Below are 14,248 nucleotides of genomic sequence, written 5' to 3'. Positions count from 1 at the left end.
AAAGACAGGACGGGCATATTAGCAATATATAAGCGCCACCGGAATGCTAGCGAAGCTCGAACACACTCTGCATTCCTTTCGATCGTTATCTTGCTTAGAATCGTCGCTCGTTTTTGCGTACCTGCCGTGGAACAGAGGTTTGGGCCTGAAATATAGCAAAGTTTAACATCGTTCAGCGGTAAAGAAAAATGCTGTAACTAAAGCAATTGCACTTTCACAATACCAATAAGGGTACATACTATTCGTTACGACAGAAATAACAAAAGTTATTCATGTTGTTTTCCGGCGAAGAGACAAAATGCACGTGCGTTTTCCCATAGGAATGCACAGGAGCACCGCAAAAGTAGACTGGTTGCTGTCTGCTTCAATTTGCCTCCCGGAAGTCGCATAGACACTAGCGCCAGTTGAACCTCTAGCGTACATTATAATAACTCTATGATTAAACATCATCATTATTATTGTTAAAGCATGAAATACTTTTTGAATGATACCCCCCAACACCGAAAGTTTGTCCGTCTGTCCAAGTATTTCTTGCTAAATTTAGCAGGAAAACTGATGTCACATGACCGGAACACCAATTTAGTTCCTCCCCCAAATTTGGAGGAAAAATTTATGTTGCGTGACCTTTGCACCAAGTGAGTTTCCCGGCTAAATTTAGTGGGGAAATTGATAAAAATATAGGTCCTTCTTCACTCCCCGAAACAACTCTTAAAGTCTTCTAAACCAATTTAGACGATCGCTCCCCAAAATACTGCATTTCATGCATTGTAGGACTTAGAAGGTTGCCATCAATCGTTATCGTTACCAGGTCTGCGCCGTCGACGGTACAGAGCTTGAGGGATTGGGTGCGTGCCTCCAGGGCGACGTTGATCATGGCGCACATCTCGGAGGGCACAATGTAGTCTGTGCTGGTCCACTTGCTCCCCCGCCTCTGCCATTGCTGGAACGCCTGCAGTGTCCTGCACGTGGGTGCACACACACGTGCCAGCAAGATGACGCCGCCGGACACGCAAAACACATTCCTCGACCAAAATCGAGCACTCTCGAAAGAAAAAAGGAGCAACCCAAAACTGGAAAAGAACTTTGGGAGATGGACGACGCGAACGATTCACTCACTTGCGACAGCTTTTGACCGTGTGCCTTAAAACCTCTTAAAAACTATTATGATGACAGAAGACATTGGTGCCCTCTATACACTTGCAGTTCCCATACACAGTCGAACCCGATTATATAGAACGTAGGTATATCGAATTACTGCCTATATCGAACCCTCGTAGAATTGTGATAAAATTAGACGCATTTTAACTTTTTTATAATGAATGTGATCGGGCTCATAATGGATATATTGAGCTCTCCCGCACCAGTACGTGCATGCTCCATAGGCGTGCGGCAGGCTTCCCCGCATCACACCAGTGCACGGCAGTGGCGCGGCAGGCGCTTGCGATTCTGGAAAGCTCGACCAGCTGTAAATATGGTGCGCGCGTGTCGCTGGCACCGGAAGCGCCATGTAGGGCACAGCAGTGTCACCGATCCCCACGTCCGTGCCACCCACTTCCCGCACTCGGCGACTCGGCCGACGACGTCACTCCGTCATGTTCGGGTTAGTCTCGCTTGTCTCTTCCCAATTAAGATGGCTGCCAGCGTAAAGAAACGGACGTCGGCAAAGACGACGTCTGTTTCTCTCAATGTCGCTCAGCTCCGCCGTGATTCCCTTGACGTCGGCAACGACGACAACGACGTTGCGAGAACCATGGCGAAGCCGATTTACATCGAGATCGCCACCGAGGTTGTTCGGGAGTGGCTTGTTGCGAGCGGCATGCCCAGTCCTACAGACGCCGAAGACTCCGTAACGCTTCCGAGCTACCGTGGCCCCGCTACACCGCTACTGCAGTGCCATCAAGGGCAGCGGACTTGTGCCCGTCCGCTGTTTCGCTAGCGTGAAGCAGGACGTTACCAGGTACGCGTTCAGAGGAGCAGGCTACACTTACGCAGTATCCCATATTAAATGATTTTTTCAAGAAAGTGTTCTGATCAACGGTGAAGCGCAAGCTGGTAAGAGTTAGCTCCTGACTGTGTCGGCTGCATTGCATGCACTTTTTTGCTTCATTTTGTCCCAAATTTTCGCTATATCATCAAACTTTTTTATGATCTTCGCGTTGTCCAATATAAGCAGGCTTGACTGTATTTCCTTTTTTTTTTTTGTGCATCATTCTTTTTTGGCATGGAAAAATTTTGACGATGCTGTAAATAACCATTTTTCGTAGATAATAGGTATGTTTGATCTCGCAAGTACCGCAAAACCTTCACTCTAGTGAATTACAGTTCCAGGGTCACGTTATAGATGGCGCCAGCATGCAGTGTTTTCTCGTCGTAAGAGACTGCAAGAACTAGGTCCTTAGCAAATGCATGAACGAGCTTTTAGAGATTCGCGTGCCTGTTAATATGAGAACTGTTTTACCGATTGGTGCCATAACTGTTCCTAAATTTTTATTGATTGGGTTTTTAGCAAACATTTCACAACAAACATTTGGAATGTCCCTTTTTTTGCTAAATTCAGAGCCTGGCAAGTTTGCAGCATTTAATGATTTAAGACACGCTGCAGAGAGGTATCGATAGCCCAGACAAGCACGAAAAAGCCGAAATGGCACGAGCCGGTAAAGACATCCACAAACAATGGCAACTCTAGTACAAAAACGTTAAAGACACTCACAAAAGCCAAAAAGGCAGAGGTCTTATAATTGTTATGACTCCAAATATTTCAAGACGGGAAAATTATACGCACAATGAGAGCCCAACGACAGGTGAAAAACGAACCCTATCCAAAGCGTGTGTGGGTGTACCAATATAGCTGCAGGCAGACTCACCTACTGATACATATGTCGATGTCTTCACAAGCCATGATCTTGAGCCTCTGCTCTAGGTGCTTGGCAAACTCCTCGTCCGGCCAGTGCAAGTCTCGGATAAAAGACTGCAAGGCGTCCAGCTTCCAGAACAGCTCCTCCGACGACGGGCATCCATTGCTGCGCAATGCCCATGGCCCGTCTTTCTTAGAGACAGCCATTTCCACAACATGCTTGGATGCCACAGCCTCTGGGCACTGCCATCTTGCTTTTGGTTTGTTTACAGGGTGTTTCTAAGCGCTACTCGGGCATTAAAAATTCTGTATAAATAAACTAACAAACGGAGTGCATTGAAACTTTTCACAGAGGTGCTTTTAGGTTGTGCATTTATCATGCTCAAATTTTATGAGTGCAGGTTTCAGGAAAATAATATAAGCCTGAAAAACTCTGCTTTTGTTCTATGCAAGGGGAAGAAAACGGCAAAAAGCGTCTGGTTGATGCTGCTACGTACAGATGGCATCACATATGCTCAGAACTGTCGAATCTGCTTTTATTTTTTCATCTCAAACAAACTTTCACGTTTTTGCTTTATGTCTTGCCATCTGTGAGTGGCTGCGTAAACCGAGCGATTTTTGCCGCTTTTCTCCCTGTGCATAGGAAAAAGCAGGTTTCTTTAGGCTTAAATTTTTTCTTTAGAGCCTACACTCATAAAATTTGAGTAGGATAAATGCACCACCTAAACATACCTGTGCAAAAAGTTTTATTGTACTCAGCTCATGGGTTTATTTATAGGAATCTTTTTACGCTTGAACAGCACTCGGAAACACCCTGTAGATCGTCTGATAGCGAAGCCTCGCTAAGGTAAGCCTATGGTTGGCAGACTGGTGCCCCCTCCAAACCACGGGACGAGACTAGCTTTTGAAGCATGGCTGCTTGCACACTTGTATAATGCACCTGCAAGCAGCCACGCTTCAAAATTTGGTATGGCCGTTGTGGGTGGTAAAAGCTTTATTGGGGCGCAACGGGCACAACCATGGACAGGCCTGACTATCGGAAGATTCACACACACCAAAAGTAAGATGGGGGCACACAGACATCCAACTTTCAAGTCTGTAAAAGTGATTTGGTCTTAAAGTAGACCCACCTACAGTAAACCGAGTTTACAAAAGGAAGTAGATTTCGACACTACGTCAACTCGCAACCTTTCTTGATAGTAAACCAAATTATTAAAAACCGAGCGTGTTGATAAGTTTTAAACACATAGGATGAAGCGCAGAATGAAACATCTTTCAAAATGTTGTGTGAAAGATATCGTGTTCTGTGTTTATCCTTTTGTGCGTAAAAGTATCAACCAAAGTTGCACTAGGCTCCTACTGTTGTCAATACAGGCATTTGAAGTATTGACGTGCTAGTAAAAGCAGCGACGTAATTACGATTGTGTCTTAGAAAGTGACTTTGCTATGGGGGGGGTAGTACAGTCACATACATAGTCACACTTCAATCATAGACATATTTTCACCTGAAATGGGTCCCTCTGCAGTATAGGTAGTCTTGACTGGCGGCGGAGAAAAGCTCACCGGAGAAAAGCTCACCGGAGATAAGCTCACCGGAGATAAGCTCACTGGAGAAAAGCTCACCGAATTTTTTTAACTTAGCGAATTCTACGTCAAACGTGGCAATTTAACACGATTAGCATTCGTCACTTCATTAAAAATATCTCCTCTGTCTTCGCAATATTCCTGAGGTTCATTGGGCATATTTACTAATTCCTCAGAAATTAGTAATCGGCCATTATGTATATTAAATAAGCCGCAAGTATAAAATAAGAACATTGTACACTGGTAAGAAAAAACAACAATTTGTTCACAGCTGACAGTGCGCCTTCGGTAGCCCTGTCAGATAAAGAGGTTTGTTCTTTGCGAGCTAATATGAATAGCGGTGTGTGAACCGTCTCAGCTCCAAATATTGTGTAGTGCCTAATAGATAAGTAGGTATTTGTTGATGTAATCAGGGTCAGCTACGCTGTTTTCTTTCTGTTAATTTCACTCACAAAGCTTTAGTTGCGAGAACAGCCTCGTCCCTTCGTGTTTGTTGTCTTCACTCCGTCGTCGTCGTTTGAGCGGTTTTCATCATGTATAACGTTTACCAACTCGCACTATTCGCTACATCACACAAGACTACTTATTATATAGGTCACGAGTAACAACGGTGCCAGTGTGCAGCTCTGAAGGTAATGGGTGGTTCGCAGTAGAAGGGCACTATCGTACAAAGGCATAGAGTGGAAACACCAGCACGAACGGCTAGAAAATGTGCATGTTCGCGGAAGAAAGAAGCCTCAATATCCTACTGACTATATACCTCTCTTCAAAGGTGAACAACAGCTTCAAAGAGAATTTCAGGCACCGCGTTGTTGCGCGTGCACTTTCGAACTTAGGCGTTTACAGTTTTGATTTTTAGGTTTTAGGCAGACATTATTAAGTTTTCAACTTTTTCCTGTTCTTCAAGTGCATAAAGTTTTCAGTTAGGCTTCGTTGCGTAGAGGGTAAGCCATAGAAAACACTCGCCCGCAATTATTAATTTGGGAGCAATATACCCAATAAGCTTAACAAATATTACAAAAAAGGATATTTTCTTTTTTACAAAGCTGACGAATTTTAATGTTAATAAATTGATATACGTTACGCATGATCCAACTGTCTCCATATAAAAAGAAAAAAAAAATTGGTGAGCTTTCTTCCGCATACGCTCAATGGCCGGTGAGCTTTTCTCCGCATCCGCCGGTTTTGCGGTGAGCTTTTCTCCGGTGAGCTTTTCTCCGGTGAGCTTTTCTCCGGTGAGCTTTTCTCCGGTGAGCTTTTCTCCGGTGAGCTTTTCTCCGGTGAGTTTTTCTCCGGGATTAGTCTTGACACACCCAGCTATTCAGTGTAACATCACCTTGGTTTGATGTGACTTTACAATGAGGAGGATGGCCAACTCCTTAACTGCTATGGGCTTGTGGCAGCCATCTCGACTAGGCTGTATGAAAAGCTTTGTGTAGGATAGTGTACACAGGTGATAAAATTTTACTTCTTAAACAACTCAAGAAAGACACATTTGTGTAGTTAGGGAATTAAAACTGATTATCAAAGTTGTATTGTAAACTTCCCCCACTTCCCTTTTACTGCTTCAATGAGAATTAGTCTGTGCACAGTTGCAAAAGCGATACAGAAGTAACAAATTAATTTTACCTTTTTACGAATATTTACGCTCAAAAACAAAACATGCTTCGACAAAAAAATATGGTTGAAATTTTGAAAGTAGACTACACTTAAAAGGGACAAGATAACTACAGGCAGTAGTATATGCTAACAGCAATATAAAATGCATTAAAATAAACCTGCACAGGCTAGAAATTGAGTTGCAACCCCTTTCTTGCTGACTCTTTACATGGTTATGTTTCCGAAGTCTGTTTCGATTTTGCTTCCTTCATGTCTTCCTCTTTTGAATGAATCCTATATATTAGTACACTTCCTGTAATATTCAAACTATTAATAGAATGATTTCTATACTCATGTCATGTCAATGTACCAGAGTTGTATAATGTCTCCAGGTCCTTAATGTATTTTGTAAATGAATAAATAAAGTACACAACAGTTCACATGAATGTTTGCAATTAAGAGTATTAAATTTGGCACTCCCATATAATCCACCCCTTCCTCGTCATGCACCATGCAGCCTGAAACCATTATGCCCGGACAGTCAACATCACTCAATATTACTCCCTTTTAAAGGTTACTTACGAGTCTGTTTCATCGGTTGTCTGAATCTCTGTTGAATTATCGCTACAAAAACAAAGAGCACAGATATCTTAGTACAGTTTTGTTTCATCGATGTTACCACAACAAATTTGGCATTTATGCCTGCAAATTAGAGTCACTAACACTGAACCATTTCTCACCTACAAACATAAACGCAATGTCGAAATATTCACTGTCCATTCCTCGCTATATGGTGCCAAGCAATTAGCACCAGCCGCCATGCAAGTGATTGTTGGTTGCTGGACCGTGACAAGTGTATATTGTGTGGCCACAGGATGGCATATGGATTTCAAAGGGAACATTACCTCATTAAATATGAACCATGATAAATGGCCTTAATTAATTCAGATTTATATTAGGCATTAAGTGTAAAAAATAGAAAATATTATCTGAGGTTTGCCTTCATTAGGGATGCTTATGACCCATCACAATTTTTACACTCATCTTTTATACTACAATGTTCGAGCAAAAAAATTAAACCCACTTTTTTGGATCGCTGAATACACATCGCAGAAATCTAGAATTTCAGTATGAATGTGACGCTAGTAGTGGTAAAAGAATGTGAAAGTTTCAAAACATGACGTTGCCTGGGTCAAAAGATAAAACCGAAAAACTAAATTTCTTTATGAATCGATGTCGACTTAATAATTCGTCAAAACAAGAAATGGCATTGTGGGCACTTGTGGCATTTATTTCACTAAAATAAACTTGTCAGTAGGAAGACTTTTTTTTTTCTTGCAGAAAAGTGTTTTTGCTAAAATATACGTCACGGGCACCCACAATGTCATTTCTTGGTTTGACAAATACAGGCTAAGTGGATGTTGGCTCATAGATAATTTTCCTTTTTGGTTTTATGTTCCGATCCAGGGAACTTCTTGATCTTCACACTCCGGCATTCTATCGCGACCGCTAGGGGCCATTCACACGAAGTCCCACCTTCCAGTGATGTGCATTTTGTTTACGAGAGCCAAAAAACCGAGCTTTCTTCCCTCTCTGACCCTGCAGCTTCATACTAATGACACACCTCCTTGGGACCTCCATTGTGGCTGCTTTGCTACTTATATACACTTTAACCATTTCGCTCGTATAAACAACATATGTAATCCTCATTATCTGAAGTTTATGGTAGCAGCATTCATTAAACAGCAATGGCCTATTGCAGGTAAAGAAAGAGCAGGGCAGGCTTTTCCCACAAAGCCCTCTGCCCTTTCCACTCCAGTAGAGCAAAAGCTGGAGAGAAGGCAAATGGAGAGGGGGAAATCACCCAACATAGCATGCACAGAGCTTTGTGGAAGAGGCTTGTCCCGCTTTCCTTAACCTGCAGCAGACTATGGTGCAGGTTTCCTTGTCAGCGTCTGCGTAGTAAGGCAGTGCTGGAGCTCCATAAACGACATGCGGTCCCTGCGCTACCAACCCTTTGAGTTCCCAGCGCTCTTTCTCCAGGCCTTTGAGGAGCGACTGATGAATGGAAGACTCCATGAGGTCCACGTAGCGAACCACTTGTGGTGCAAACTTGTCACGAAGGTGTTGGTGGAACCGGCCGCCGCAAAGGTTCTCTGAAAAGTGAGAAGCGCTCGGCCACTGCTACACAACTTCCTGCTGCGTCAGTCACCTTTGCAATTTCTTTCAAATTCCCGTCTCTCCCGGGAATGTTTCCATTCGGCCTAATGAATGATGCGTGGCGTTCACATTATAACTTTTTCTTACTGCTAGTTATTATTGTCAAGTCACTGCTAGTAAGCCCCATTCAATTATTTGTTCTAAAAGAGGATGATGATGACAGGCTAAAATTAATTAAACAGTAGTGGGAATAAAATATCGGATGAGGTAACCCACAAACATTGAACCCTCTATTAAAGAACAACTCCACTTCAATTATGTTTTTGAAAAAAAATACAATGCAGTATGATCTTCAGTATCACTTAGAAAGACCCCACAAGAAATATTATGACCTAGTTAATTCTGCCTAAGTGTTTATTCAATACAGCAAGCTTTGCAATGCGCCAAGTTGCTGAAATCGGCTGACTCTAGCAAGCGAATTGAGGGGCAACCAACAGCGCAGTCAAGGCTGCGCCATGGGCGTAGCCTACATTGAGCTAGACTTCATCACCACTGCCCCTTTTTGCTTGTTTTTACTTCTCCGGGCAAGCGTAACGGGCGACGTCAGTGACGTTTCCTCTCGGCACTCAGCAGTGTCCACGTGATTGGCCTAACGTGCCTCCGCAGTGTGCTTCTTGGCGGCCGTCCCGCCATCTCCCGCGTCACGACCGCCATCGTCGTCTCATCGTTTGCAATTATTTTTCGTTCACACTATGTGTGCAGACCGATGCCGCAGTTGTGCAGACATCGTCCAATATCATAGACACCAAAACGTGGTGAGGAGTGCGGTGCAGACGACACTTGTGCCTGGCACACGCCTGCTCCAACGGTGGCCCGCCGGCCTGCCCCAATCCCGCCCGTCGTTGCGTAGGGAATCCCGTGACATCTCGTATCACATGATAGCTCTGTTGCCCTTTAGTAGTACTTCTACTACCGCCATCAAAATTTGATCGTTGTTTCTTTATAAACGGATGTCTGGCCATCAAATTCAGTTTTCAAGAATGTATGACATGGAGGGGTATCCCAAGGATTTTCCAGCATGCTCCGCCTTCAGAATGCGCCCCGTGCTCCCGATGTGGCCTCACGAGGGTACTGCGTCCTCACCGTCGATGCGCAGGTAATCGTTGAGCACTTGCAGCAGAGGGAAGCTGTCCCAGGTGTCGGGCGGCTGTCCGTCGAGAACGGAGTCCATGTCGACTGCAAACAGGGACCAGAAGATCTCCGCATGCTCCACTAGGAGGTCGCTGAACCACGCAAACGCCTGCGTCAGAAAAGGATGGTGCCCCGCCCACGTCAGCACTTTCATGCGGCGAGGGTGGGGTGTCGGCCAGCCCTAACAGGGCACTCGGTTCCGTGGACATCCTCGGGATGTCGTAACGTCCCACAGACGTCCTAAGGACAGCTGCTGAATCATCTTTGCTGTCTAAGAGCATCGCCCCAAAGCATGGTGCCTGCAACGCGTCTCCAACCCGTGTGTTTATTGCGTCCTAAAAAGTGGTTCCTCAATTTCTGCCTGTCATAGATGTGTCATGTTGTTGCCAGCTGCAACACTGGCGGTGTCGCAGAGCGATGGCAAATGCCTGTTCTGCAGCCAGTCACTCCGATTTGACAGTCCATGTAAGCTTCGGCTTTCGTGTAGCTCCGGCTTTCAAAACATCATTTACTGCCACTTCAAGACCACTTTTGGTGCATGGGCGGAACAGGATGCTAAACGCACCGGTCAGACGCACGCTCCAGGCACCATACCCAAAGACTCGGATCATGCTAGCGGCAAGAAAGGAAAGACCGTTAATAATTATACCATTCAAAATATTTTCTTCGAGCTTTTTTTACTTGGTATGCCCCGAATGCTATCTCGCACATAAACAGTGTGACAGAACAAAATCAACAATTTCCATTTGTTTTTTTCCCGAACAATAGGTGCGGACCAATTCGTGGAACCTATTTTCAGGCAAGAATTTACGGTTTCACGCGGCATCAATAAATGTGCAACGGCGTGATCTTTAATTTTCGGAGAAAAAAGAAAGCCACAACTTCTTCAAAACATGTGTCTACAAACCCGCCCGGATTCAATTTTCTTCACGGGCGATGCGCCTTCGGAAAACTGCTGGGGCGACACAGCTGCCATGGGAGTCGCTTCACCACAGTGCATTCGTGCCGCAGTGAAGTGTGACAACGAAGATGGAATAATCTAACGTAAAAACTGTTTGGAAAAGTCTGAAAATATCCCAAATTTTATAATACTCATATTAGCTTCAGATGCTGAATACAATACACCAAGGCTCAGGATGATATTAGAAATTTAGGAATATTCCCATAGGTCCGACCCAGGGATAGTGTGCCAAGACCTGAAAATTCTTTGCTGGAGATCACAGGAACTGGATCATCGTTCCTGTGGATTGCACTTTTCGTTCAGCATTCGGTAAGCTGTAGATGTCTTACTTGAGCATGTCTCGGAAGCTATGCTTTTAGAATATGACAGAACTCTCAAACTATTTTCCGTCTCATCGAAATGCCACAAGGTTTCTTGATACTTTTAGAATTTTCGTCAAAAAACTCGTCTGGGAATAAAAAAATATGAGCACGTCCCCTTTTCCCATTTATCTTAGATTAAGGTACCAACCACTACAATTTGTCAGTGCTCTAGCCATCTCGATTCACTGCAAATAACCACAATCATAGTTGTTACAGAAGTGGCATCCTATGCTTGCTCAAGGCAGGTTTACGCGTACTGCATACATCGCGAACCAATCATAAAACAAATGTATTATTTCATAATTTTAGATTGCTCATTCAAACCGTCCAAGAATGCGTTCGAAGTGTGAGCATTCAACAGGTTGGCTTCCTGCAGTGCACAAGTGGTAATATGACAAAGCCAGTACATTGGGACAACTTTGTGGCATTTCCGCAGTCCTTCCTCCACTGGACAATGGAGAGTTTTAGTGGACCGTTTTGATGACTCTGATGACAATACCCGATACTCCATTGCCGCCTTTGCAAATGCATTGCATCGTTATCAGGGGTATCGGAGGTATTGAAACGATCTACTAAAATCCTCTAATGTCTAGGCATAACCCAGTCTTTACGAAACACCAGCAAAATGAAAAAACATTACCTCCCTCAACTTTTTCACTGTAGCTCAATATATTATGGTGTTCCAGGTGTGTTTGCGTGTGTGTGTGGGGGGGGGGGGGGGGGGGGGCAATCAGTCTAAGCACTCAATTGCTTCTGAAGTGTCCTTGTGTCCAAAATATGAGTCTCCTTATCAGCGCACATAAAAGAGGTGAAGGCAGCGCAAGTTAGGCTCCCACGGCCCGCAGCGAATCAAACTGCCTCGATACCACCAAGACGACCAGGCCTCCGCCTTTCCTCCTCTAACGTCGTTGCTAGCAGATCCATGCGGCGCCACCTAGCTCGCATTCGCATCACCATGAGTGCATCTTGCAGCAACTCGCAACCGGCGCAATGCTAGCGCGCTAAGATAGCAAGACACGCACGTCTGCCATTTTGCCGCGTACATTCATTGAGCTTCGGCGCATCTGTCGCTCGGGGCGGGGCGGAGATTCACTAACGACGGCATAAAGGCTGCTTCGCACACTCGCGACTGCTTACGAGGTGGTTCTTAAAACCTCTTAATATCTCTCACAACGAGAGAACACACTGGCAACATCGATCGGGCAGCTGTGGAACACTCGGCATTTCCCTATACTGTCGAGACCGGTTATAAAAAAGTCGGCTATAATGAAATAGCGGCTACAGCTAACGATCACGGTTTCTCATTCCCTTTTGCACTTCGTTAACCGAAGTCGGTTATAACTAGGGCTCCGTGTTTTCGGAGTTTATTTTTTTAGCAAAAATTCGGTGTTTGTCGGAGTTTATTTTTCGTAAATCCCCAATTCTCCGAAATTCGGAGATTAATTTCGCAGTGTTTCCTATTAGAAATAAAGAATAATAACCGGATGCAAACGTATGCCAGATAAAAAATAAGACGCGCTTGTATCAATTAAGATTTCTTCAGTTGAATTTGGCATTGGTGTCATTGGCAATACTAATTTGTCCCACGACAAAAGTCGCACACAAGTCTGGTTTTGATAAACGTCGATAGACTCGATACCTAAAAATCAATAAACTGCCGGAGGTAGCCGCAAAGAAGCTCGTAGCCATCCCATCAATCTATCCCGCGGCCGCGCTAGGTGGAGTGGTTAAGGATGTAATAGAGAAGTTTCAACTGCCCCTCTTCCCTATTTTGTACAATCACTCTGGTCCATAGCTTTCACTGTTACCCCCAGAAACATACCCTGTCCTTTCTCTAAATCCCAAATCCCATGGCCCAAACTGGAAACCAAAAGAGTGACTTTTGTCGTGACACGAATGGTACGATGACCTGTTTCCCTGAACCAACCTTGACGAGGCAAGCCGTAAAACCCCCTTTTGACAACGGTCCGAGGCTTGAAAGATAATTATGGTATCATTTTCCCAGGACCACTGATCCCACGCTGCTCAAATTGTAAAAAAAATAATAAAAAATAAAAAATAAACCCTTTTTCTTTTTGCTGTGAGTGTGTGTGTGTGTGTGTGAGTGGGGGGGGGGGGGGGGTGGCATGGGCACATAAGAATTCGGAGTTTATCGGATAAATCCGAATTGAAAAAAATTTTACCGGGGGCGGGTGTTTTTCGGAGTTTTTCGGATTTATCCGAAAACACGGAGCCCTAGTTATAACGAAATAGTGGATATAGTGAAGTGATTTCCGATTCCTGTTGACTTCACTATAACCGGTCTCGACAGTATGTCCTATTTTTTTTGCGCATCATCCTTTCTTTTTTGGCTTGAAAAACGTTTCGCAATGTTGTAATCGACTGTTTCTTATAGATGGTACATAGACTCAAGCTTGCAACCAAGGCCTGTAAAACCTTCGCTTTAACGAAATGCAACTGCAGAGCCAGCCCACAGGTGGTGCCAACCTGCCGATGTATTCTTTCATTGTAAGAGATCGTAAAAACTCGGTCATAAGCAAATGCAAGTATGGTGCCTGGAACGCATCTTTGACCGGTGTGTTTACCGCGCCAAAAAGTGGTCCCGCTCGACGGCGTCTTAAAGGTGTCACGCCGCTGTGGTGTGACAGCGGCGGTGTTGAATGTGGCAGATGCCTGTTCCACTGCGGGTCGCTCTCTGGCTCGACAGTTCACAGAAGATTCGGCAGCCAGGAGTAGGGACACCGCAACAACGTCGACACCCGCGTTTGCTCGTGCTTTTTGCCGCAACTTCTACAACCGACCAGTGGGATCGCGACCTCCGACGGCGTGATACTCCGGCTTTTGCAGCATCATTTGTTGCCCCTTCAGGACCCCTTTCGATGCGCGGTCGAAACAGGACGCTAAACACACCGGTCGGAGACGCGCTTCGGACACCGTAACACGAGCGTGTGAACGGGCCTTTATGCACGGGCCTCGTCTTCTAGGTGGTACGGGCTGCGTCGGAGCGACCACTCACCCGATCCTGAGTCGGCGGCGGTCGGCGTGAGGGTGGAGAAGCGGTCACCACCACACGTCACCAGCACAGACACGCACAAGGCACACAGGGGGGCACGAGGAGCAAGGAGGAACACCGAGAGAGAGAGAGAGAGGGAGAGAAACCGGGAGAGAAAGAGAGAGAGAGAGAAACACCCAGGTCAGTTGGCCTCCTCCACGCCGGGCGTGCGGGACCAACTCAGTATGGCTTCCCCTTACCAAACCTTTCCCATAGGCATGTGGTACTGCTGATCAAGTTTCCTCAGCCTGGCATAGAAGCCAACGAAAACGCCTTTCAATGACCACTGCTGTCTCCTTGGCTTCTTTGCTATTTATGCTAAAGCAGTATTTTCTGCTAAAGGCAGCACCGTACGTTTCCAAGAAATTATTAATAGCATTAAGAGTATACGGGTATAACCTGAGGGAGAGCACGAAACGAGAGCGCACAGGGACGTCGGAGCACCGAGCTCTGGTTGGAATGATTAGGGGGTAGACCTAAAGCTA

The 14,248-nt window shown here is 45.2% G+C and overlaps 1 protein-coding gene across 10 annotated transcripts in view; it reads right to left on the bottom strand.

Annotated features, from left to right (window-relative positions):
* Positions 1-14,248, bottom strand: part of LOC8034687 (calcium-dependent secretion activator) — an 89,659-nt gene that overhangs the window by 15,469 nt on the left and 59,942 nt on the right. For all 10 annotated transcript variants that reach the window (XM_029977362.4, XM_029977364.4, XM_040207000.3 and 7 more), the window contains 4 exons: positions 9,341-9,497; positions 8,052-8,193; positions 2,865-3,020; positions 806-959 (listed from right to left, as the gene is read on the bottom strand). In XM_029977362.4, the coding sequence (XP_029833222.1) occupies positions 806-959; positions 2,865-3,020; positions 8,052-8,193; positions 9,341-9,497 (609 nt within the window). The remainder of the gene's footprint in view (positions 1-805; positions 960-2,864; positions 3,021-8,051; positions 8,194-9,340; positions 9,498-14,248) is intronic.

The sequence above is a fragment of the Ixodes scapularis genome, unplaced genomic scaffold, assembly GCF_016920785.2.
Source record: "Ixodes scapularis isolate PalLabHiFi unplaced genomic scaffold, ASM1692078v2 PGA_scaffold8__174_contigs__length_109621045, whole genome shotgun sequence".
NCBI lineage: Eukaryota > Metazoa > Arthropoda > Arachnida > Ixodida > Ixodidae > Ixodes > Ixodes scapularis.
This window is presented reverse-complemented; position numbering and strand designations above follow the sequence as displayed.